General features: G+C 37.4%; 1 protein-coding gene across 1 annotated transcript in view; it reads left to right on the top strand.

Annotated features, from left to right (window-relative positions):
• The window catches only part of Pez (protein tyrosine phosphatase non-receptor pez), a 297,962-nt gene that overhangs the window by 131,061 nt on the left and 142,924 nt on the right, over nucleotides 1–23,977 (top strand). The window contains exons 10-12 of the mRNA XM_090370791.1: nucleotides 10,644–10,691; nucleotides 21,607–21,649; nucleotides 21,757–21,811. Of these exons, the coding sequence (XP_090226917.1) occupies nucleotides 10,644–10,691; nucleotides 21,607–21,649; nucleotides 21,757–21,811 (146 nt within the window). The remainder of the gene's footprint in view (nucleotides 1–10,643; nucleotides 10,692–21,606; nucleotides 21,650–21,756; nucleotides 21,812–23,977) is intronic.

Below are 23,977 nucleotides of genomic sequence, written 5' to 3'. Positions count from 1 at the left end.
TATTTATAACAATGGCATTGATGCCCAGACTCGGTTGTCAAGTCATTTTCAAAGTTTCATCAAAAAGAGATTTGAATTCAGTTGGGTTCCTCCCCCCACCTGGTTAAATATTTTCTAAAACTCAGCATTGCTATGTGGAATTATTAAAATGCCAAGAATGACTTGGGATAATTTGTTATATTTCATGCTTCCTTGTGTACTTAACAATTCCCCAACAAAGGAGACTACTGCTCCTGATTGGGGAACTCACAAGAGAGAGATTAACATCATTCTTTCTTTTTTCATAATAACTTCTGGTACATTCTCACACTGAAACTGACTGACCTGGTGCTGCCAAACATCTGTTTGCTTCTTCTGTCTTTAATGAGAAGTACAAGCAACTTGTCCAAAAAATTTGAATTTTGAAAATGACACACTGCCATTTGAATGAAATTTGTGCTGCCTTGTCATTTATGAGAACATTTTTCATTGGGAACTTGTGAACGATGTGGTTACATGCAAAAATAAAGTACTTCATCACTGAATAAAAGAACAGAACTTCTCTTGTTTTAGACTCTCCATAACCTTTTCAGAAGTAATACCTATAACTAAAGTAATCTGATTGGTCCACTTGATTCGATGGTTCGACTATTGATGATCCTGCTCAGATAGCAAACAAACCTGAATGAGTATTTTGCATCTACATTCACGCACGAGGAGTTGAGGAGTTATCAAGGTTTGAAAATGCCAGAAGGTTATCAAATTGTAGCAGGGTGCTTAATGATTTTGTAATAACTGAGAACAAAATGGAGTAGAAATTGTTGAAGTTAAACATAAGAAAGGCACCTGGGGAGGGTGGGATCTATCCAGTTATATTAAAGGAGGCAGCAAAGGAAGTAAGCAAACAGCAAACCCTTAGCCATACTTATGAGAGCATCCTTGGACTCAGGGGAGGTCCCCACGGACTGGAGATGTGCAAATGTATCCCTAATGCACAAAGGGGGATCGAAGGGTGACATGAGTAATTACAGACCAGTTAGTTTAACTTCTGCCGGGTAAAATAATGGAGTCACTGGTTAAAGATGCATTGCAGGATCATCTAGACAAGATGATCCTGCAATGCATAAGTGTCAAAAGCTTCAGGAAAGCTTTTGACACTGTTGCGCATGGAAAACTATTGTACAAATTGGAGCGGAATGGTATTAAGGGTAAGTTACTACAGTGGATAAAAGGATGGTTGAGTGGGAGAAGATAGAGGGTGGTAATCAATGGGTGCTGCTCTTCATGGACTAATGTTATTAGTGGAGTCCCACAGGATTCAGTGTTGAGTCCACTGTTGTTTTGTATGTTTATCAGTGATATTGATGAAGGTATATCAGGCTTAGTGCCGAAGTTTGCAGATGATACAAAGGTTCACAAGGTTGTTAATGACAGTAATAGCAGTGTGCTACTGCAACAGGATCTAGAAAATTTGGGCAGATGGGCTGATAAGTGGCAACTGAAGTTTAACATTGACAAATGCAAAGTACTGCATGGGTAGAAGTAACCCCAGAGAAACGTACCAACTGTGTGGTACTACACTTAAGGTGATAGAAAATGAAAAAGACCTGGGAGTAATTGTGCAGTCAGATATTAAGTTTTCTGGCAATGCAGACAGGCTGCCAGGGCAGGTCATGGCAGGTCCCGTATATCATTGACAAAACCCAGTTCTCTTTAAGAGAACTGGGTTTTGTCAATATTATACAGGAATTTTGCTAGCAGGAAAAAGGAAGTGATTGTCCCTCTGTATAAGGCAATGGTCAGGCCATGCCTTGAGTACTGCGTACAGGTCTGGAGGCCTTATTTTAGGATGAATTGGATGTAGATTTTCTTGAGCGTGTACAGAGAAGGGCAACAAGACTGGGGAGGGAATGAAGGGATCCTCTTACCAAGAGAGGTTTAAGTTCTGCAAATTGCAACGGCTGGAGACTAGGCACCTGTAAGGTGATCTGATTGTGGTGTATAAGGCCTTGAATGGGTTGAGCATGCTAAATTCTGATGGGATTCTTCCACTTGCTCAGATTACAAACCTAAGGAGGTATAAATTCAAATTGAGGAAAGACAGTTGTAGAATAGATATGCAGAAATTTGCCTTTTGCCAGCGGGTGGTTAATTGCTGGAACAAACTTCTATCTGTCATTGTGGAAGTTGATAGATTAAATAAATTTAAGGAGGAACTGGACAAATATTTAGAGGGAATTGTTTTGCAAAATTTTTTTTTTTTGTCTGATGCTGCATAAGCTTATACATTTTCTTTCTTGCATCATATGCCACTACTACTACCTTGGAATGTTTAGGATTGCCTTCACAAGCAGTTTGCAATTCAGACAATTCTTTTTCTTTAAGAGTTCGTTAATTTGTGTCTTCTTTCTAAACTACTTTCAGATTATGAACTGGATTTCAGCAAGTTTGGCATTGAATTTTCTAACCTATTTTTTTAAATAAACTTGTGAGAGGTTGCCACTATTCTACCAGCCTGCTTAAACATATACCCCAAAAAAAACCTATTGGGCACATTTGCTTCAAAACTTTTTTTTTTTTATCTTCAGTGACATTCATTGATCGAATCGGTTTAAATCTATCTTTCCTTTTAACACTTCTTTCTAAATAGTAGTAAATGTTCGCCAACTATACACTCATTTTCACAAGAAGGCATGCAGCCCCCTTTCCTTTTTAAGCACACAAATTAATGAGATAATGAAGACAGCCTGGCTGACCGGGCTAGCCAGGTAGGTAAAGTGCCTGCCTGGCAACCCAAAGGTCGTGGGTTCGATTCCCACCTTGGGCTTGGATCACAGTAAAATGCAAAAACTTTGGGAGGTGCAATATGGCCATAGAAGCTGATGCGCCAACAACTAACAAAAAAAAAAAAAAGAAGACAGCCTGTTACCACCAAGTGCTCAGTCTGCTCTTTTAGTACTCTTTCTAATTTAATCTTTAGACCTATCATAATAATGGAGACTAAGTGCAAGATGTCTTCTAAAGATTCTCACTTTCAGGTTGTTCAGAAGATGCCCAGTGTTGTACCCTGTGGAATCATCAACCAGTACTGATACTGACTAAAAGCAAGCTGCTTTTAATTTAATGATTTATTTCTCTTTGTTTGTTTCTTTTTTTTAAATTAGGAATAATCACTACAATAGGATATAGCTCGGAATCACTGGTTACTGCCATCTATAGCAATCAAAAATGGCACATTTTTTCAGAGCCATCACTACCATTTCTTTCCCTATCCATGCAGTTTCTCTAAAAATGCCTACTGTTTTATTCCATAACCGTATTTGTTTTGCTATATCACAAGTGAGAAAAATATTTCTTCCTCCGAGTTGTGTTGATTATGCCTGCGTGATCAGCACAACTCAGAGGGAGATTGTTATATGACAAAATATGCAAATAAACATTTAATACATATGATCATGATTACTCTGCAATTCTAGCTCTATTTTGCATTTCATTTTGTACTTCATATGCCCTTACGTTTATTTGTTTACAATTGTCTGATTAAATCGTGTTACCTTTTTCATGTTTTACAATACATGAAAAATCTTGCATATATATAAATTGAATTTATAAGAAATTGAAGAGGTATATTAAAAAATCGTAATGTGGTTAATGGACTAGGGACACTGCATTTATTGGCAGAAGGAACCCGATGACCATAATGGATATATAAGTTAATTGAGGGGATGAGAATAGAAAATGAACTACAAACAGAGATTGGAACTATGGAAAACATGGAAATAAAGAGAAAGTCCTTATTGCTGAAAAATTCATGATTTCAACATCTTCATCAATGATCAACCATTGAAATCACAGGAAAGATAGCAAGAAGTAGGGCCTCTGTTTGTGACATTAAATATACGCTTGCATATGGAGGTAGCAGTAAAGGAAGTTAAGCCTAAGTGTTGAGATAAGCACGGGAATCATGACCATATATTTTATGGCTGATCCAGAAGCAAAAGGGAAGTTAAAATAACTCACTGAACCTGAAGCAGTATACAGTCAGAGAGAACTTTCTGGACAGGACAAGGTGAGCAGCCAAAAGATCTTTGAAGCCACATATAAGCTATATACCATAACAACCCCCATGTGTCAAAAATCAGAGACAGTAAATTATGCAAATGTGTGTGTTGAAAACTTCACACATTCATCATTCAAGATGGTAAATCCAGCACGTTTGAAGCAGTTGGCAATCACTTTTTCATCAACTTCATCCCGTGCTGAAACACATTTCCTGCAGGATGTCGATTTCGCATTAAATTTTGCTTTCAAGACATAGCATTCTTTGGTAGTTTTTCTTAAATGATTTTTCTACCATTCGTTTGTAGCTTCAATGACCATGACTGCATTTTTGCCACAATTTTTTGAAAGACAGGCCATGACGAGTTTTAAATTTCTGGAACCATCCATCTGTACTTTTAAATTCTTCAATATCCATTTGATACACAAACGATTCAGCCTTATCTTTTAAAAGATTATCATCTTTTAATTATCATTCTAATCTCAACGATGTCCATTTCCACTTGCAGTCTGCCAAACCTCATGTACTTTTTTCTGACAGAATCATTACTGCTCATCTCAGATGCCCAAATTATTCGCTGTATGATTCCTTTCGCCTCAAAGGTGGTGGTACTTGTGCATATGTCCGTTCTGATATTCCCTGTCAGAGACTTGGCAATTTGGAATCTCCTCTCTTTGATCTTCTCTGGCTTAAAATCTCTCTACCTCATTGTGTCAAATTCATCTGTTGTGTCTACCGTTCTCCCAACTCCACTAATCACTTGGAGCTCTTTGACTTCCTTTCTTTGCAACTTGACTTTCTCCAGTCCAACTTTCCTAACAGTGAGTTAATTTTCCTTGGTGATTTTAATGTTCACAACTCCAGCTGGCTTCCGTTTTCTAGTCACACCGAACCAGCAGGTCGAGATGCTGAGGCTTTTGCAATTACTAACGACCTAGCACAGATTGTTCATTTACCTACAAGAATGCCGGACAATTCTAATCATACAGCCAATACTCTTGATCTTTTTCTCACAAACAACCCTTTGAAGTGAGGGGTCCTATAGGCACTTCAGATCACAACTTGGTGATTGTTTCTTCTCCAATGGAACCTTTATCTCATGGCTATTCCCAACCTCATGTTGTTTGGCATTACAAGAATGCAAAATGGGATTGCCTGCAAGATTTCTTTTCTTCTTTTCTTATCCCACACTCGACTTTAAAATCTTGTCCTTTATCTAAACCTCGGTTTTCCAATAAATTTGCTAAGGCTGTTCAAGAGAAGAATGTTGCATATCGTAATTGGCTTGTTTCTAATTCTTCAGTTTCATTTTCTGCCTACACCAAAGCTCGTAACAATTGTAAAGCAGTTATTAATCAGTCGAAACTAGAGTTTGAACAGGCTAAGAGTAGAAAACTTGCTTCTTGCCCTAATGGTAGCCGAGCATTGTGGTCTCTTGCCAAAGCTATTGGCTGCAACTTTTGCCCATCTCTGCTCCCACTTCTGTGCAAACCAGATGGTTCTGTTGTCACTTCAGCCAAGTAAAAAGCTGACCTGCTAGCATCCCATTTTTCTTCCAGCTCATGTATTAATGATCTTGGTAAAACACCTCCCACCATTCCCAACATACTCCATTCAATGCCTCCTGTGGTCTTCCGTCAAAAGGATATCAGAAGGATTTTGATGAATCTTGATGCTAAGAAAGCTCCAGGTCCTGATGGTATTTCTCCACTTGTTCTCAAAACCTGTGCTCCTGAAATTACTCCTATTCTTTGCCGCGTTTTATCACTTTCTTATTACAAAGGTGTTTTTCCTTCTGCTTGGAAATTTGCTCATATCCAGCCAGTTCCTGAAAAGGGTGACAAATCCCTACCATCCAATTATCGTCCCATTACAATTACTTCTACTCTTTCTAAAGTAATGGAGAAATCAATTAACCGCCAACTCTTAAACTACCTAGAAACCTTCCGTCTGATCAACGATCGCCAGTATGGATTCCGTCAGTGTCGATCCACTGGTGATATTCTGGCTTATGTTACCCATTTATGGACTAATTCAATGGAAAGGTTCAGTGAAACACAAGTGGTTGCTCTTGACATCTCAAAGGCTTTTGATCGTGTTTGGCATAAAGGTCTTCTAAACAAGCTTCCATCTTATGGTTTGCCAACTGTTTTTAGTAATTGGTTATCCAGTTTTCTCTTTGATCGCTCACTGAGGGTGATGGTAGATGGCTGTCTGTCTTCTAACTTCTCCACTAATGCTGGTGTCCCCCAAGGTTCAGTTCTTTCCCCCACTCTTTTCCTCTTGTATATTAATGACCTTCTTCCATTGACTGGAAATTTTATCCATAGTTTTGCCGATGATAGCACTTTGCATTTCACTTTCCATTTTGAGAAACCTTGACCTATTCAATCAGCTTCAAATTCTCAAAAATCTGCTACCAGTTTCTTAAATGCTGGTCTTCAGGTAATTCTTCAGTGCAGCAAAGTCAACTTAGTCGATTTCAACCATTCTAAAACTCAGTCTTGTCTTATATCTCGCAAAAAGGATTCTTCTGCTCCTATGCTTATCTTTAGTGACACTCCGATTTCTAGACAAAATGATATATCTCTTTTGGGGATTACCCTGACTTCTAATCTCTCTTGGCACAAGCACATTACAAATATTTCTTCCTCTGCATCTAAAAAACTTGGTTTTCTCTTTCGCTCTCGGCGTTACTTTTCTTCCAAACAGCTGCTCACTCTGTATAAATCGCAAATGCACCCTGCCATGGAATATTGTTCCCACATCTGGGGTGGTGCCCCCAAAACCTCTCTCAGGCGTCTTGATTCCATTCAGAAGAGGGCAGTTAGGTTAATTAATGATTCATCTCTAACAGAGTCTCTCCACTCGCTTTCTCATAGACGTACTGTTTCTGCTGCATGCCTCTTCTACAGATACTTCCATGGGGACTGTTCTTCTGAATTGGCTTCTATAATTCCCGCTCTCTCTCTCTCTTTCAAAACAGTCCAAACACGTTGCACCACCAGCCAACATCCATTTACTGTCCAACTTCAAACCCACGCCGACCGGGCTAGCCGAGTGGGTAAAGTACCTGCCCGGCAACCCAAAGGTCGCGGGTTCGATTCCCGCCTCGGGCTTGGATCAAAGTACTGCAAAAACCTTGGGAGGTGCAATATGGCCACAGAAGCTGATTCGCCAACAACTACCAAATCAATCAATCAATCACTTCAAACCCACAGAACCAACTTTTCATCTTCCTCATTTATTCATTCAACTCACGTTTTCTGGAACAACTTCCTTCATACGTATTTCCTGAAAATTGCAATCTACAGAAGTTCAAGTCCAATGTCAACAAATATCTTCTTTCGTCTTCTCAACCTCCAACCCAAGCACGGTACTAAGTACTATAGGTTCTAATACCTCTCGTATTTGGGGTTCACATAAAAAAAAAAAAAAAAAAAAAAATCTACAGAAATTTTTTCTGTATGCATCATCATTAGCCAGTCCAATAGTATCTTTTCAAGATCCAGATACTTTGCCTTTCGTGCTTAAATCCTACCCGGTGCAGCAGATTTCTCTCAACTTTCAATTTTTTTTCTGATGTTTCAGGATAGTGAACAGGGTACTCTTAGGAATGCTGAACTGTTTGGCGATGTCAGTCTTAGAATGCACACCATTATGTACAGCTTGCAAAATCCTAATTTTATCTGTGATTGGCAAAGCTATCCACTTTCTTGGAGCCATACTAACCAACATACACTCTAACTAATGAAATGAACTTCTAGCTGGTGTTCATTTCTTTACTGCACTGTGAGAAAAGAGCATGAGAAATCTTAAAAAATGATTTCTCCTAGTAAGGCTGCAATTGTTCAATATATTTGAAACATTCTGTAATTTTTAAATGCAAATATTGTAATAGGAAAGTGAAAATTCAGATTAAGAAGTAGAAAGTTATGATCGTTATAGAGAAATCCTTTTATTTTCAAGGTCGTTATACTGAATGTAAAATAGCATTAGGTTGATGAGAAATTGGCCAGGACCAACCACTAGGACGTTAAAAAGAGGGTTGCTATAAAGAGCTTCAACTGTAGTATATACAAATGCCATAATCAGATTCTTATAGATAGGAATCTATAAGAATCAGATTCTTATAGATTCCTATCTATAAGAATCTGATAGCTAGGAATCTTATTTCTATATGAGATTACTTTTTTGGGCATTACTTTGAGTCAAACAGACTAAGAATAATTGTGATTCTTTAAGAAGTATTGCTTGCAGTGAATAGAAAGCTTGGGTATTATATTTTAATCTACAGTATCTGATACAAATTGTGTATTAGCTACTATAGATTCTGTTGATACCATATCAAACCTCAGTAGAACATGCTTCCTTTTATTGACAGTCTTTTCAAAAGAGAAGAAAGGTATACAGTTGTGCCCCCTGTATCCGCTGATGAAAAATAAAATAGTTACTATAAAAATTTAAAAAAATTCCAACATCCCTGACATAAATAACGAAACAAAATTTGTCCTTTTGTGGTGCAACGGAACACAACAATCAACACGACGCACTAAATCAAACTAAACATTTGGTCTCTTTTCTTTTTTTCTTTTTTTTTTTTTTTTGAGCGGTAGGTGTGAAGACAGCAGGGGTTGCAAGATAATAGGTACGCTAATCTCCCAATGATGACTTTTTCTGGTTCTCGTTGCTTATTTACAACTTTCAAAATATCTGTTTATCCCTATTCTAGTTATTACTTGAATTTTATGATTTCTGGTTGATTTTTTTTTTTTTTTTAATTTGTAATCTTGAAGTGTTCCGGTTAATCTAGTCCCAGTAAATCAAGAGTCTGCTGTACTTTATTATTACCGTATTTAATGTTGGTAATGTCTTACTGTGTGTTTAATTTATCAATTAAACTTTATTATAAGTATGTACGTACAAGACAATCATGTTATATGGGATCAGCAGGTGTTCGCTTATATCTACGGTTTCAGCCATCCATGGTAAGTCTTGGAACATATCCCCCACGGACATGGGGTCTTATTCTGTAATCTTGAAGTGTTCCGGTTAATCTAGTCCCAGTAAATCAAGAGTCTGCTGTACTTTATTATTACCGTATTTAATGTTGGTAATGATCAGTGCCAAGCAATGCTTCTTTAGTATGACTCAAACAGGCTTGTTACTTTTTTTATATATAATGAGACTTGGTAGCATGGTGCCATTGTGTCTGCATTTCATTCTTTGGGTTGGGTTTCCAAAGAAAGGTGTCAGCTATATTTTCATGCAACAAAATGCAATGTTTTATACTTGATAAATAGCAACCCCAGAATAACTTATACACTTTGTGTGGTTGAATTAAAAACACTAGAGGAAGAATGGGATCTGGAAGATACCGATACAGGCAGATATGAAATTTTCTGAGTGGTATAGACATGTTTGCTGTGGCCAGGAAAGCCCATGGTGTCTTATCGAACAATATCTATCCTTCTCCTCTTGCTCAGATTTCACACCTGATGGAGCATAAATTCAAATTTAGGAAAGGCAGTTGTAGAATCAATGTGGAAAATTTGCCTTTAGCCAGTGGGTAGTTAATTGCTGGAACAAGCTTCCATCTGTCGTTGTGGAAGTGGACAGCCATAAATAAATTCAGGGCTGAACAAGACAAACTTTTGGAGTGAAAGGATGGGTGAAGCAGGAAGGGGTTTTTTTTTTTTTTTTTTTTTGGCTGATGCCATATGAGCTTGCTTTTTTCCATCATATACCTCTACTAATGCTAATATCCTGTAAAAATAGGGAGATTATAATCCCACTGTACCAGGCAATTGTAAGACCATATGGAATACTGTGACCAGGTATGGAGACCTCATCTGAAAAAAGATATTGAGCTTCTTCAAAGGGTCCAAAGAAGGACAATTTCCATAGTGAGATTGGCAAAGGGGCAATCATATGAGAAAAGAATTTGATTTTGTGGGCTATAGAGCTTGGCAACCAGGCATCTTAGAGCAAACCTGATTGAGGTGTATAAGGTTCCGAGAGAGGTTATTAAAATGAAGGAAGGAAAGATTTTCACTATTATAAAGAATAACAGAACTAGGGTCCATAAATTCAAATTAGAGGAGAAAAAAGTTTAAACTAATTTGTAGGAATTTTTCTTTTAGTCAGCAAATTATTGATTGCCAGAACACGTTACTTTCACAGGTAGTTGAGGACAACAGTTCTGAAGAAAGGTCACTGAATAGTTACTCCTATGAGAGGAGGGAAACAATTTGTATTTTCTTATTTATCTACTTTCTTTTTTTTTTTTTTTTTTTTTGGCCAGTGCAGCAAAAGCCTGTAACTTCCTTGCACTATATGGCTAGTACTAATAAATTTGCTGATGCTAAATGACCTTTTCAAAATATGAAAAGTACGAGGTATTGTGAAAGGCCACCAAAGAGTAGAAGACAAGAAAGCTTGTACTTTTCATCTTGCACATTCCATAAAATGTTGCTGCTGATAATTAAATTGGATATTTTTTGGAGGGAAGGGAATCATCAATTCACTGATCATGTTTTCGTTTTTAATTAATAACATTGATAAAATGACAAATTCAACAAAATTTTTAAAAATTGCCTTTCAGAAATATTCCAGTACAAGAATTACCAATAGAGCAAAGGTTAGCATCAGTGTAAGTATGTTATTATAATTATTATGAAATTCAATATGAGTAGTAATTTAAAGCTAAGAAAATAAATAAAAGGGTATACCGAAAAGTATTGCCTTAGTTGGGATTTGCGTCACTAGGTGGTTCTCCATGTAGCTAATAGTTTCTAGTTAGTGCGTCAGTAATAGCATTTCTGTGCCGGGTGTTCATTTACAGGTTACTCTGTTTTAAATAGAAATATCTTTGAACACTTGGTTTATAGAATACTTAGTTGTTGATTTGCCAACTGCCAAAAAAGATTTTTTTTTGTTGGGAAAAAGGACCATGTGCAGTCTAAAAATAATTTTTTTTTTTTTTTTTTTTTTTCTGTGTAAGAACTATTTATTAAAGAAAATAGTGCATTGAACAGAATTTTTGGGCTGGTCTTCAAAAATTATTTGCGGCCCATTCCAAATGGTTCCTCCCCCTGCCATTCTGATTGCTCTTGCTTATACAGGAACTCCCGACTTATGTAATACTTGACTTACGGAAATTCAACTTTACCCAAGTTTTTGCCGATCAGTGCAAACTCAAAAAAAATATAGAAACGTATTTTGCATTTTCCATATTTCCATAGGGATAAATGGAGGTATAGTGAAAATATCGTAATGTGAACCCAATAACATATTGCTTTTGTTTTGTTTTGTTTTGTTTTTTTTCCTTGGAAGTTGAAAATTTCGCTATATTACTAAGCTATTTATCTCTCTAAAAGATCATATTTATAATGGAAATTGCACTACACTTTCATCGTTATCAAATCTTCCGTTATAAGAATTGGTTTGAACGCCTTTGTGATATTTTTCTAAAGCATGTTTCTGCAAGTCACAACTGAAAAACAAAAAAAAAAACAATTTGCACTTTCTGGTTAAAAAAAAACGGGTAGTAAACTCGATCTTATTGCATTTGTGATAATCCCGATAAGTGGAATTCTGTTGGTTTTTACGTTATAGTATTATGGTGAAATGTGTTCCCCTTCACTGAAATCTTCAATCATAAAAAACAAATTTTCGAAACTTCTCTTCATTCCTATTTATGCATTACAATGATAAAAGGAAAGGAACCAACGGAAAGTGCAAGTGCTGACAGTGCTAGGAAACAAAACAAAATTGATTTAGAAATGAAGATGAAAATTCTTAAGAAATAAGAAGCAGGACAAAGTTTGTTATCTATTGCAAGGGAATTAGGTCTCGCTGCTTCAACAGTGAATACTATTTTAAGGGACAATGTGCGTATAAAAGAACATGTCAAAGGATCGACGCACTTAAGATCAACAGTGATCACAAAACACCTTTCAGGTTCTATATCGAAGATGGAACAGCTGTTAATAATTATTGATAGCTTTTAATGTTGAAAAAAAGCCGTGAATTAGGGTTGAATTTGAAAGTGTCTACAATTCTGCCTAGACACGATAGGAGGAGTATATGATGAGAGCCTTGTCGATCAATTCGGCCCTGGAAAGATTGTGCAAGGCTCAAGGGGTAGAATTTTTTCAGCCTCGTGTGTAATTGTTAACAAGTGAGATTGCTTCTACAAGAATGGGATACACTTAAATAGAAAGGGTGCAAGAATATTTGCTGATGCTATCGAGGCAGTGTTAGGTGGGTCGGAAAACTGCTAGCTTGGGGGATACAAGGACTAATAGATTAACAGTAGCCACTGGCAGAGGTGAAAGTGATTCTTGCACTGCTTCCATTGGAATGAGCAGAAGCCTGGAAAACAAGATGCAGAATATTTCAGAGACTGCTGGGAGTCATTGCAGTACAAGTAAACACATGGGTTGTGTTAGAGTAGCTAAGAATAGGAACAGGTGCATGTATACTTGCGTGTACACCAATGCTAGGAATTTGGTAAATAAATTTGATGAATTTGAGGTATTGCTCAAAACATCAAAGGCAGATATTGTTGGGATATCAGAAACATAGTGTCACACAGATATAAGGAATGCAGAACTGGAATTTGGGGAGTACAATGTGAATGGAGAAGGGGTTATGCTATTAGTTAAGAAACACATAAAATCCAAGGAAGTGAAGCCAGTCGACATCACAGGACAGTGCAGTGTCAAGTTAGTTTGTTGTGACATAAGCACTGGGAGATCAAAATTGAGAGTAGGAGTGTGCTATAGGCCTAATGACTCTGATGAGTATAATAAGACACTGTACAGGGAAATAGAGTGGGCCAGTAAATCAGAGAGTCTTATAATGGGGGATTTTAATTTCCCAGATATTGACTGGAATTTGTGGATTGGTCACTCACACACTAGCAAAGCCTTTATGGATTTATTGGATGATTGTTTTCTACAACAGCATGTTCGGGAGGCAACTAGAGGGAGTAATACTCTTGATTTGATTATCAGTAGTGATTCTTCATGCATTAAGAATCTGCAGACAAAGAAATACTATGTGGCAGTGATTACAGTGTGCTGAAGTGGGATTTACTCAAAGATTTAGGGGTAAAGGGAAGAGTTATTGCTTTCGTAAAGGCGACTACGATGGTCTGAGACAGTATTTAAACTCTATACAGTGGGACCAACTGATGATGTTACCAACAGCAAATTCAAAATGGGAAGCATTCAAAGAAGTTATCTTGGAAGCTACTAGGCTTTACATGCCAACTAAGAAATATTGTTCAAGGTTTAGGCCTAAGTGGATGTCAGATGAACTAATGAGACATATGGCAGAGAAGAAAAATGCATGGGATACATATAAATTAACATGTGACACAGAAGCCTATGACAGATATAAGTTGATCTGTAACCAAGTTACAAAGGAGGTTAGGCAGGCGAAGGCAGATTATGAGAAATCTTGGGCTAAGGATGCAAAGAAAAACAACAAAAATTCTTTACTTATGTAAACTCTAGAAGGAAGGGGATGAATCAGATTGGTCCACTTGATATCGATGGTTCAACTGTTGATGATCCTGCTCAGGTAGCTAACAAACTAAATGAATATTTTGCATCGACATTCACGTATGAGGAGTTATTCAGCGAGGGGAATGCCAGAGGTGTATTCAACTCTGTCAGTAAGCTAGATAATCTTGTAATAACTGAGAGTAAAGTGGAGGAGAAATTGTTGAAGATAAACACAAGAAAGGCACCTGGGGTGGATGGGATCTATCCAGTTATATTAAAGGAGGCAGCAAAGGAAGTAAGCAAACCCTTAGCCATAATTATGAGAGCTTCCTTGGACTCAGGGGAGGTACCCACAGACTGGATATGTGCAAATGTGACCCCAATTCACAAAGGAGGACAAAGGCTGACACAAGTACAGTAAACCCCTGCTATTCACGGTATCTGTATTCGCAGTTTCGCGTATTCGCGATCGCTGATTTAATATAAAATGAAACCTAAAAAAATGTGAATTTTAAAGTGCCGTGAATATTATCTGCCATAAAAAAACATGGGCGTGGCTAAAATTATCTTTTCCGGTCAAAATAGCACTCAGTGGGTGGGTGGGGGGGGACAATATCGCGCTCAGTGGGTGGCGGGAAAGGGGTGACAAAATCGCGAGCGTGGATGTTTTTCGCTAATCCTTGTTCAGTATGTGTTATGCGCTTGTCATGGAAGATTTCGTCGTTTGCTTTTAATTTATATGCTTATAAATTGAATAAATTTATCAATTTATAAATTAATATGCTTACAAAAGTGATAAATCTACCGTTTTGCAGTGTACAACAGACTTTTTCGAGTGTGTTAACGGACGAAAGTGACTTTATTGTGGACAAGTTCTTTCTAACCCCTACAAAAATATGGCTACAAATAACAAGAGAAATGTGAAAATATCAAAGAAGGTGATGACATTAGCGAATAAAATTGAGTTATTAGACAAAATTTCTAATGGTGCAAGTGTCTCTTCAGTGGCAAAACATAAAATCAATGAGTCAACGGTTCGATCAATCAAAAAATCGGAAGAAAAAATCCGCCGTAGTGGCCGTGAAAATGCGCTAATTGCTTCAAAAATTTGCTCTGTAACTCGTGATGTTAAATTAGAAAAATTGGAAAACACTTTAAATCTGAGGATAGAAGACCGAACTCAAAATAAAATTCCGTTAAGTTCACTTATCATTCGTGAAAAGGCAAAACTCCTTTATCAACACTTTAGCGAAACTGGTGATAGCACTGGCAGGATAAGTTTTTTTGCTAGCAAAGGCGCTGGACAAAATTTTAGACTAGTTTTTCTTATATATTTCATACTTTGGAACGGAATCCCTTTATTACTATGGGAGCTATAACTCAGTATTCGCGTTTTCGGTATTCGCGAAATTTCTCAGGAACGTAACCCCCGCGAATAGCGGGGGTTTACTGTAATTATAGACCTGTGAGTTTAACTTCTGTTCCAGGAAAATTAACTGGTTAAAGAAGCACTGCAGGATCATCTAGACAAGACTTCAGTTATAGCTCGGACACAGCAGGTTTTGTTAAGGGAAAGTCTTGCCTGACCAATTTGATTGGATACTATGATGCAGTCACAAAAGAACTGGATGCAGGGAATAACTGATATTATATACTTGGATCTTAGAAAGGCTTTTGATACTGTTGCACATGGAAAACTGCTTCACAAATTGGAGCAGTGTGGCATTGGAGGCAAATTGCTGCTATGGATAAAGGGATGGTTGAGGGGGAGAAGACAGAGTGGTAATCAATGGACACTGCTCATCGTGGACTAATGTTATTAGTGGAGTCCCTCAGGGTTCAGTGTTGGGTCCATTATTGTTTTCTGTATTTATAAATAATATTGATGATGGTATATCAAGCTTATTGTCCAAGTTTGCAGACGATACAAAGGTTAGCATGGTTGTTAAGGACACTACTGATGCTATGCTGCTGCAACAGGATCTGGAAAGGTTGAGCAGATTGGCTGAGAGGTGGCAAATGAAGTTTAATTGACAAATGTAAAGTACTGCCTTTGGGGAAACAGCAACCCCAGGGCAATGTATCAAATCTGTGGTACTATACTGACAGTGGTAGAGAATGAAAAGGACCTGGGGGTAATTGTGCAGGTAGATATGAGTTCTCTGAGCAGTGCAGACGAGCTGCAAGAGTAGCTCATTGGTGTCTTGTCAATGATATACAGGAATTTTTCTAGCAGGGATAAGGAGGTGATTATTCCCTTGTATAAGGCTATGGTCATGCCACACCTTGAGTACTGCATACAGGTCTGGAGGCCTCATTTCAAGAAGGATGTAGAGCTGCTGGAACGAGTACAGAGAAGGGCAACAAGATAAGTGAATGGAACAAAGGGTTGCTGTTACGAAGAAAGGCTTAAGTTCTGCAAATTACAGTGTCTGGAGACTAGGCACCGGCGAGGTGATCTGATAGAGGTGTATAAAGCCGTGAATGGTTTGAGCATGCTCAATGCCGATGGGATTCTTCCTCTTTCTCAGAATAATCACCTGAGAGGGCATAAATTCAGACTGAGGAAAGACAGATGTAGGATAGATTGTGTGGAAATTTGCCTTTAGCCAGCGGGTAGTTGGTTGGTGAACAGACTTCCATCCCTTGTTGTGGAAGTTGATAGCCTAAATAAATTTAAGGCTCAGCTGGACAGGTATTTCGAACGAATGGGAGGGTTGAAGTGGTGGAAGTGTTTTTTTTTTTGCCTGATGCTGCATAAGCTTGCCTTCTTGCATCATATAGCTCTACAATTTTCTAATGCTAATAATACGGATGGAAAACCAGATTTAGAAGCAAGTGTCCCTGAGTCAAATGGCATTCAAGCAAAAGCAACAAGTATGTATGAATATATTAAAGATAAGTACGGCGAACCCCAACCGAAGTTCGTGGCAAGCAATGGGTGGTTTAATAGGTTCAAGCATATCGCTGGTTCACAAAACTTTAAAAAATGCGGTGAAGTTGCCAGTGTCAATTCTGCAGCTGCAGAGAAATTTTGTGATGCGCTGGAAAAAAATTATTGATGAAGGCGACTATTCAATGCAGCAAATTTTTAACATTGACGAGACTGCTGTGTATTGGAAAATAATACCAGATCGAACATACATTGCCAAAGAGGAAAAGACACAATGCCAGGTTTCAAGGCTTCAAAAGATAGGGCCATGCTCTTGCTTGGGGCTAATGCAGCAGGAGATTACAGATTAAAACCAGTGCTTATATACCATTCTAGAAATCCTCGTGCATTTAAGGGCATCAATAAAGAATAAAGCCGCCCTACCCGTGCATTTCCGATCGAACCAGAGAGCATGGATAACAATATCTCTCTTTGAGAATTGGCTTAAATGCTGCATCATTCCCAAGTTTGAAAAATATTGTAAAGACAACAACGTTCCTTTCAAGATTTTGCATCTAGATGATTTCAATTCAAATATGAGAGTTATATTTCTACCGCCGAATACAACTTCATTCATCCAGCCTATGGATCAAGTTGTTATTTCGAATTTAAAAGCATACTATTTACGCACAACATTTGCTCAGGAATTGTCTGCAGTAGATGGTGAGAAAAATTTTACGTTAAGAGACTTTTGGAAATCTTACAATATTTACCATGCCATCTTAAACATTAATAAGGCCTGGGCAGAAATTACTAAAAGTTGTTTAAATAGTGTATGGAAGAAAATATGCCCATGGCATGTAAAAGGCTTCGAAGGGTTTGAAAAAGATGAATCATATGAAGAGGTTACAGATAAGATTGTAAAGGTTGTAGAGCTGCTTCAGTTGGAGGTTTTGCCATAGACGTGGATGAGTTAACAGAGGAAGAAGAGAAGGAATTATCTAACAAAGAATTTATTGGCTTGCAGGCAGCGATAGTGAGAAGAAAATGCTGACGAAGCTCAAGATGAACCAAATGAGAAACCGAGATGCTTCTTCAATAGAAAGATGGCAATGGCGAGGTTTGAGAAGATGGGGATCCTGACAGCGAACAATTCTTAAAAGTTAACAGAGGGGTGAATGATATGCTTGCTTGCCACAAAGAAATCTACGATGAAAAGAAAAAAGCCACCATCCAGTCATCCATTAATATGTTCTTTCATAAGGTTATTTTTGTTCCCCTTCTAAATCTCCATAGCCCTCAACCTCCACAGCGGCCTACTTATCGGCTGAAGTCATCAATTCTGGTAATGATGCTCAAGAGGTAAAACTTACTGATGTTATGCCTGTCTCCTCTCGTTTTTTGTAATTTTTCCTACGTATGAGATAAAAAATTGAATATATACAATAAATAATTCTATTTACATGTTCATTGAACATTTCTTTTTTGATTCAATCAATTCAGTGAGCACAGTTGCGAGTTCTGCACAAGTATGGCAGAAATTCCGACTTATGTAGCATTCCACGGAACGCAACTCTTACGTAAGTCGGGGAGTTCCTGTATATTCATTTTTTTTATAGTTGTCGTTTTTCTAACTTATTGAATACCATTAAACAATGAATATTGGTATTGAACCTCCTTAACGTCTAAATTATAATATATTTTTGTAAATAAGAATTATCCTTTATGACTTACTAAATATGTACGAAACCAAATACAGTAACGAATAAATGAACTACCCTCTACCTCCACTAGACACATACACCCACAGAACTGGCTATCTTAGCAAAGAATTTCATTTATTTCTCAATGTGAGTATATAGTGGTAAATAATTTCTCAAAGTTTTTAAGAATGCTAGCATTACAGTTATTACCTTTAAATCCATGTGGAAATTTTCTGATATCTTTAAGATGAAAGATTCCTGATTTAACCTGCTATCTTAGATAGAATTAATGTAGTTTATATAATTCCATATCAGCAAAGTTGTGGTTACACTTACCTCAGCTCTGTGCAGATATGTTTGCACAATAAAATTAAGCACTGCATGCAGTCTGTTGGGAAAAACAAGAGAGGGTGTCTGAATTAGTACATTGTTCAGTTCAAAATCACCCCCCCCCACACACACACACACAAAAAAAAAAATGCTAATACCATTACCACGCAGTCAGTTTTTCTTAAATTCCTTGATGCCATAAACATTTATATAAAATCTCAATCCAACTTAATCTGTTATTATTTTTAATGCAGATGGGCAAAAATGGTAGCATAATGTAAATCACACTCAAACGTTATGAATACAAGGTAAAGTTACAACCATTTATTTTTATTCATTCCCATCCTCTTACCAGCTCTTCTGATGAAGATTATCAAAAAGGCTGCTTAAAGACTACCAATTTTAGAAGTTTTTATTATTTGAAAGTTGATTTTAAATGCATTGTGGATCTTAGCATCTAAATTGCTATTTTAATTTCATTAGTGTAGTTTATTGAGTTGATCATATTAGCAACAGGGTTGAAATGGAAAATTTTATGAAATGCTCTTTAATAAAATGTCTTATTTTTAATAATCATATACATTTCTGATGTGTGTGATAAACTGGAATAGTGTTCCATTGTGCTCCAGTCCATTCCAAGTCCTGATTAGTATCAAAACATTTCTGAATACAGTAAATCCTCACTAATTCAGATTAACTGGGGGAAGAGGTTATCTGGATTAAGCAATAATCTGGATTAGTGAAGCAAAAGATAGCCCTAAAAGACAAAAAAACTTAAAATGCAAACAAATAGAAAATTTAATGATATAGGTAGTGCTGATAAAAATATCACTGTAGAGCCTTTATTTAAAAAAAGACTATACATTTATACATTGATAGAAGACTCAGAAGTTGTACTTGTTTTTGATAAATAATAATGCAGGTTTCAAGAAACTCGAAGTTTTGTCTGAACAGACTTCTGCTGCTGTTCTCTAATTAGGATTTCCCTCACAGTTCTTAGGTGTTCATAATACCCCAATGATTTTTTATTTGTTGAAGGGTTCACATAATTGATTACTGCATCAGTGCAATCTCTTGTGGAGCTAAGAAGTTTCTTCTTAATTGTAGATTCTTGTAGTTCAACTACTTCATTATCCGATTCTTCTTCCATAGTAGAATCCTTAATAATATCTGCAGCAGTTTCTTGCTCTGTCAGAAGCTGAAATCCAGGATCTCCTTGTTCCAGCTCAAGCCAATCTTGGATATTTTCTTGCATTATTTCAGTCTCTCCAGCTGCTCTTAACACAGTCTGAAATTCCTCTGGCTCTAATCCCTTAAAGTCAATATCACCATCTGTATTTTGCAAGAGTTTTTTTCCAGCCATTCACTAAAGTTTCCTTTTTAGTGTCCCTCCATCCATTGGCCCACTTGAAGATAACCAACTTGATATTGCATGATTTGATATTTTACAGCATTCTTCTTCCTCTTTTGTTATTACCTTCGTCCATTCTGTCTTCCAACACTGCCATCACCTCATCAAGGAACTTGTGCTTGTAGAGCCTCTTTTTTTTTTTTTTTTATGAAAACCCCAAACACGAAAGGTATCAAAACCTATAGTACTTAGTACCATGCATAGGTTGAAGGAGAAGTATGGGGAGAGGGGGGAGGCCGGAAACTTTGTTCTAGAGACTAAACATGGGTTTCACCACTTCAAGCCTCCAATAAGCAAAGTGGTGGTATTTCACCGGTTGATGAAAGTCATCTACCACCTGACTCTTGCAGGCTACAATGATGCCTTGGTCCATGAGCTGTATTAAGGCAGTTGTGTTTGGCAGCAAAGCCAAGCACTTTATTTTACCATCCTTAAAGGACGTACAATATTTTCAATATCTGGATGTGTGGGGGCATTGTCGAGAATTAGAAGTGCTTTAATCTGAAAATTTCAACACTTCTTTCTGTGGTACCTCTTGACTTTGGGTACGAAGTGGTTATGGAACCAATTATTTGTAATTTCTTGGGTGAACCAAGCATTTTGTGAGTTGTAGTAGACAACAGCACCCTTAGATTCTTAGCCTTACTACAACAGACTTTAGCCGGTGAGTTCCATCTGCATTGGCACAAAGAAGTGCTGAAAACTTCTCCTTGCTCTTTTTCTGCCCTGGTGTTCCAACTGCTCGTTATGAGAGGCTTGTGTATTTTCTGGTACACCACTCCAAAACAGCCCGTTTCATCAGCATTATATATTTGAGAATAACAAAGACCTGATTGTATTATTATTTCATTTAATTCTTTTATAAATGGCTCAATACCTTCAACATCATCACTTAAGAGTTTCACCACAAATTTTTCTATTAGTGATCTGCCTTTAACTCAACACCACATGTGCAAACGCTGCTTGATTGTTGCTGTGAATACCACTTAAATATAGCTTCTTTCAGCAACACTTCTTTTGGCTTTTTTAATGTCTGTCTGTTTGATACACTGCTCTTATCACTCTCCACATTGAATTTTGAACAAATGCCTTTATAGATTCTTTTTGTTTTTTAATACTTGACACAGTCTGTTGGCCAATACCAAATTCTTCAGCAATTTTTGTTCCAGAAACACCATTTTCAAGTTCTATTATTTTGAGCTTGTTAATGATAATTAAAGTGTTTTCTTTTTATTCCACTTTTCAATTCTTTAGAACCCATAATTTTATAAAACATGTTAACTTATTTACATATATACGTATAAAGAAGTACAAATGAAGCTATATAAGCAATAACATCCATCCAACTCAAAATCAACAATGATACTGAACAACACACAAGACAAGGTAATGTATGTTCTGTCTCTCTCTGCACAGTCAATCAGCACGCAGTCAGAGTAACTCATCTGCCTTCCTAAATCTCACGTGTCTTTCAAAGTGCTCAACTGTGAACAGCATTTTTCATATTTCGACCCGGATTAACTGTAACCAGATTAGCGAGGGCTTGCTGTACTTTTTGAATACTTGTTTTGACCCATGTTTTTAAATTAATTTTAATTTCTTAAAATTTTCTGTGTCATAATACAGTAGTATTTATCTACCTATTTTTAAAGTTTGTACTTGCTGTGTCTTTTGAATTGTAGGTTTTTTTTCCTCCACTGTTTAGCAGATTTACATTTACTTATTTGTTTTTATAGCAATCTTGAAGACAGTGTGCCAAAAGAACCAACAAATTATGTGGTGAGTCTTTTCTGCGCATATTGAAACCTTTATTTCTTTATTCGTATTACACAATATAAACTTAGCTGGGTAACCAAATTTATTTTTTTTTTATTGCATTTTTTTAGAACCAACATGGAAGTAACACAAATCAACTACTCCAAGCCAGCCAGGAGTCACTGGGTAACTATTGTTTTCAAGTTCAAATTTAAATTTATGAATATTAGTTCCTTTTTATTCCAGTAATTAGATATATGATATATATATACAGGGTGTCTCAAAAATATTGGTACAAACTTTTAGGGGAGGCAGGTAACATCTAAAGGCATGTGAATCGCATAGGAACCCATAACCGGAAACGTCACAGTAAGTCAGTACACAGCGCTGTTCATCAGTTCGCGAGAGGGAAATTTTCTGGTTTACTCATTCAAGCAGTAGTCGCTGCATGAAGAGCATGCATCAATGTACGAACTGTGAGCTGGCAGACATGCACCTAGTGTATGGATTAGCAGAGGGCAATGGACGAGCCGCTCAACGAATTTATGGAGAAAGCTTCCCAGACAGACATGTACCGGACCACCATTTGTTTTGCGTGTGTGCATCAAAATTTGTGCGATTATGGGTGCTGGCAGACCACGTTCGACATGAACTCCCGCCATGGAAGAAAGTGTGTTGAATGCCATCCAGAATAATCCTACTACCAGCACACATGCCGTTGCCTCTGCCTTAGGAGTATCTCGTTGCAGTGTACAGCGTGTCTGGCACGACGATTCCTTACACCCCTTTCATCTCCAAAAAGGGTTCAGTTACTGAGCTTCCAAGATCATCCTGCACATGTGGCTTTTGCACAGTGGTTTCTCCAAGAAAGTGTTCAAGACTTGAATTTTCCAGCCTATGTTTTGGTCACGGATGAGGCTTATTTCACTCGGGAAGGCTTATTCAATCAGCACAATGCTCATGTGTGGGCTCACGACAACCCACACGGTGTGCGCCCCCATGCGACATCACTTCGCAATAAATGTGTGGGCAGGTATGGTTGGTGACTGCTTAGTCGGCCCATACCTGTTACCATCCCGCATGACCTCCGCTAAATATTGGATCTTTCTTGAACAAGTTCTACCAGGGTTACTTGATGATGGTCCAGCAAATGTGAGATGCAACATTTGGTTTCAGCATGACAGGGCACCTGCCCATTATGGAAGGTGTGTTCATGACCATTTGAACAGGCGTTTTGGGCGTCAATGGATTGGCCGTGGTGGACTCGTTGCCTGCCCCCAAGCTCACCTGATTTATCGAGCCTTGATTTCTTTCTGTGGGGGCCCTCAAATCTATCGTGTATGAATCGCCTGTGGAGACGGAAATGGATCTCGTGGCGAGACTCGTCTGCACTACTGCTACTGTCAAAGAAACTCCAGGTGTGTTTGACCATGTCCGCCAATCCATGCTGTGTCGGTGTCACGCATACATCGCGTCTCATGGTGGAACCTTCGGGCATCTGTTGTAACATCATGAAATGCATCCATCTCGTACTCCATTGTTAATATTATGTCAAATAAATGTTTGCCACTAATTACTGTCTTGTGTCATTTCTGATTCTTGTGCCTCTGCTACTACTTTTTCCTTGATGTTTCCAGTTATGGGTTCCTATGCGATTCACATTCCTTTAGATGTTACCTACCTCCCCTAAACATTTGTACTAATATTTTTGAGACACCCTGTATATGAGCTTCAAATTTATTTTTGAAAATTGTAATTTGTCTTCTGTGATACATTGCTTAAAAGTTATGCATTTGTATTCCTCTGGAATAACTATTATAATTCATAATTACATAATTAATTCACTGGAATTTTACTCAATGTTAAAATGACATTATGGTTCAAGGAAGCAAAGATTATGTAGTACCTTCCATAAAAAATAAATAATGATAAAATGGAATAAATCAAACTGAGGTGAAATTTAATGCCTCATTAATTTCTGTCTACTTTTTTTTCTATTCTACTGTTTCTCTCAAATAGTTACCTAATCCTTTAAATTTACATAAGCTCTCTGATTCTGCAAGGCCACATAATAATTTGTTCCTCTAAATTGATTACTATTTGAATAAAAGCAAATTTTTTTACATCCAGCTCAAGTATCCTTCCTTAATTTGCATCTTACATCTAAAAAGAAAAAAATATTCCCCATCTTAAACTTACTTGTTAACAGGAGAGAGAGACTGACAGAAAGGGTGCAAGGATATTTGCTGATGCTATCAAGGCAGTGTTAGGTGGGTCGGAATACTGCTAGCTTGGAGGGGGGGTAACAAGGACTAATAGATTAACAGTAACTGCTGGCAGGGGTGAAAGTGA

Source organism: Mastigoproctus giganteus, chromosome 3, assembly GCF_048544385.1.
Source record: "Mastigoproctus giganteus isolate SK-2022 chromosome 3, ASM4854438v1, whole genome shotgun sequence".
Classification (NCBI taxonomy): Eukaryota; Metazoa; Arthropoda; class Arachnida; order Uropygi; family Thelyphonidae; genus Mastigoproctus; species Mastigoproctus giganteus.
Note: the sequence above shows the minus strand (reverse complement) of the source record. Positions and strands in the feature narration are given on the sequence as shown.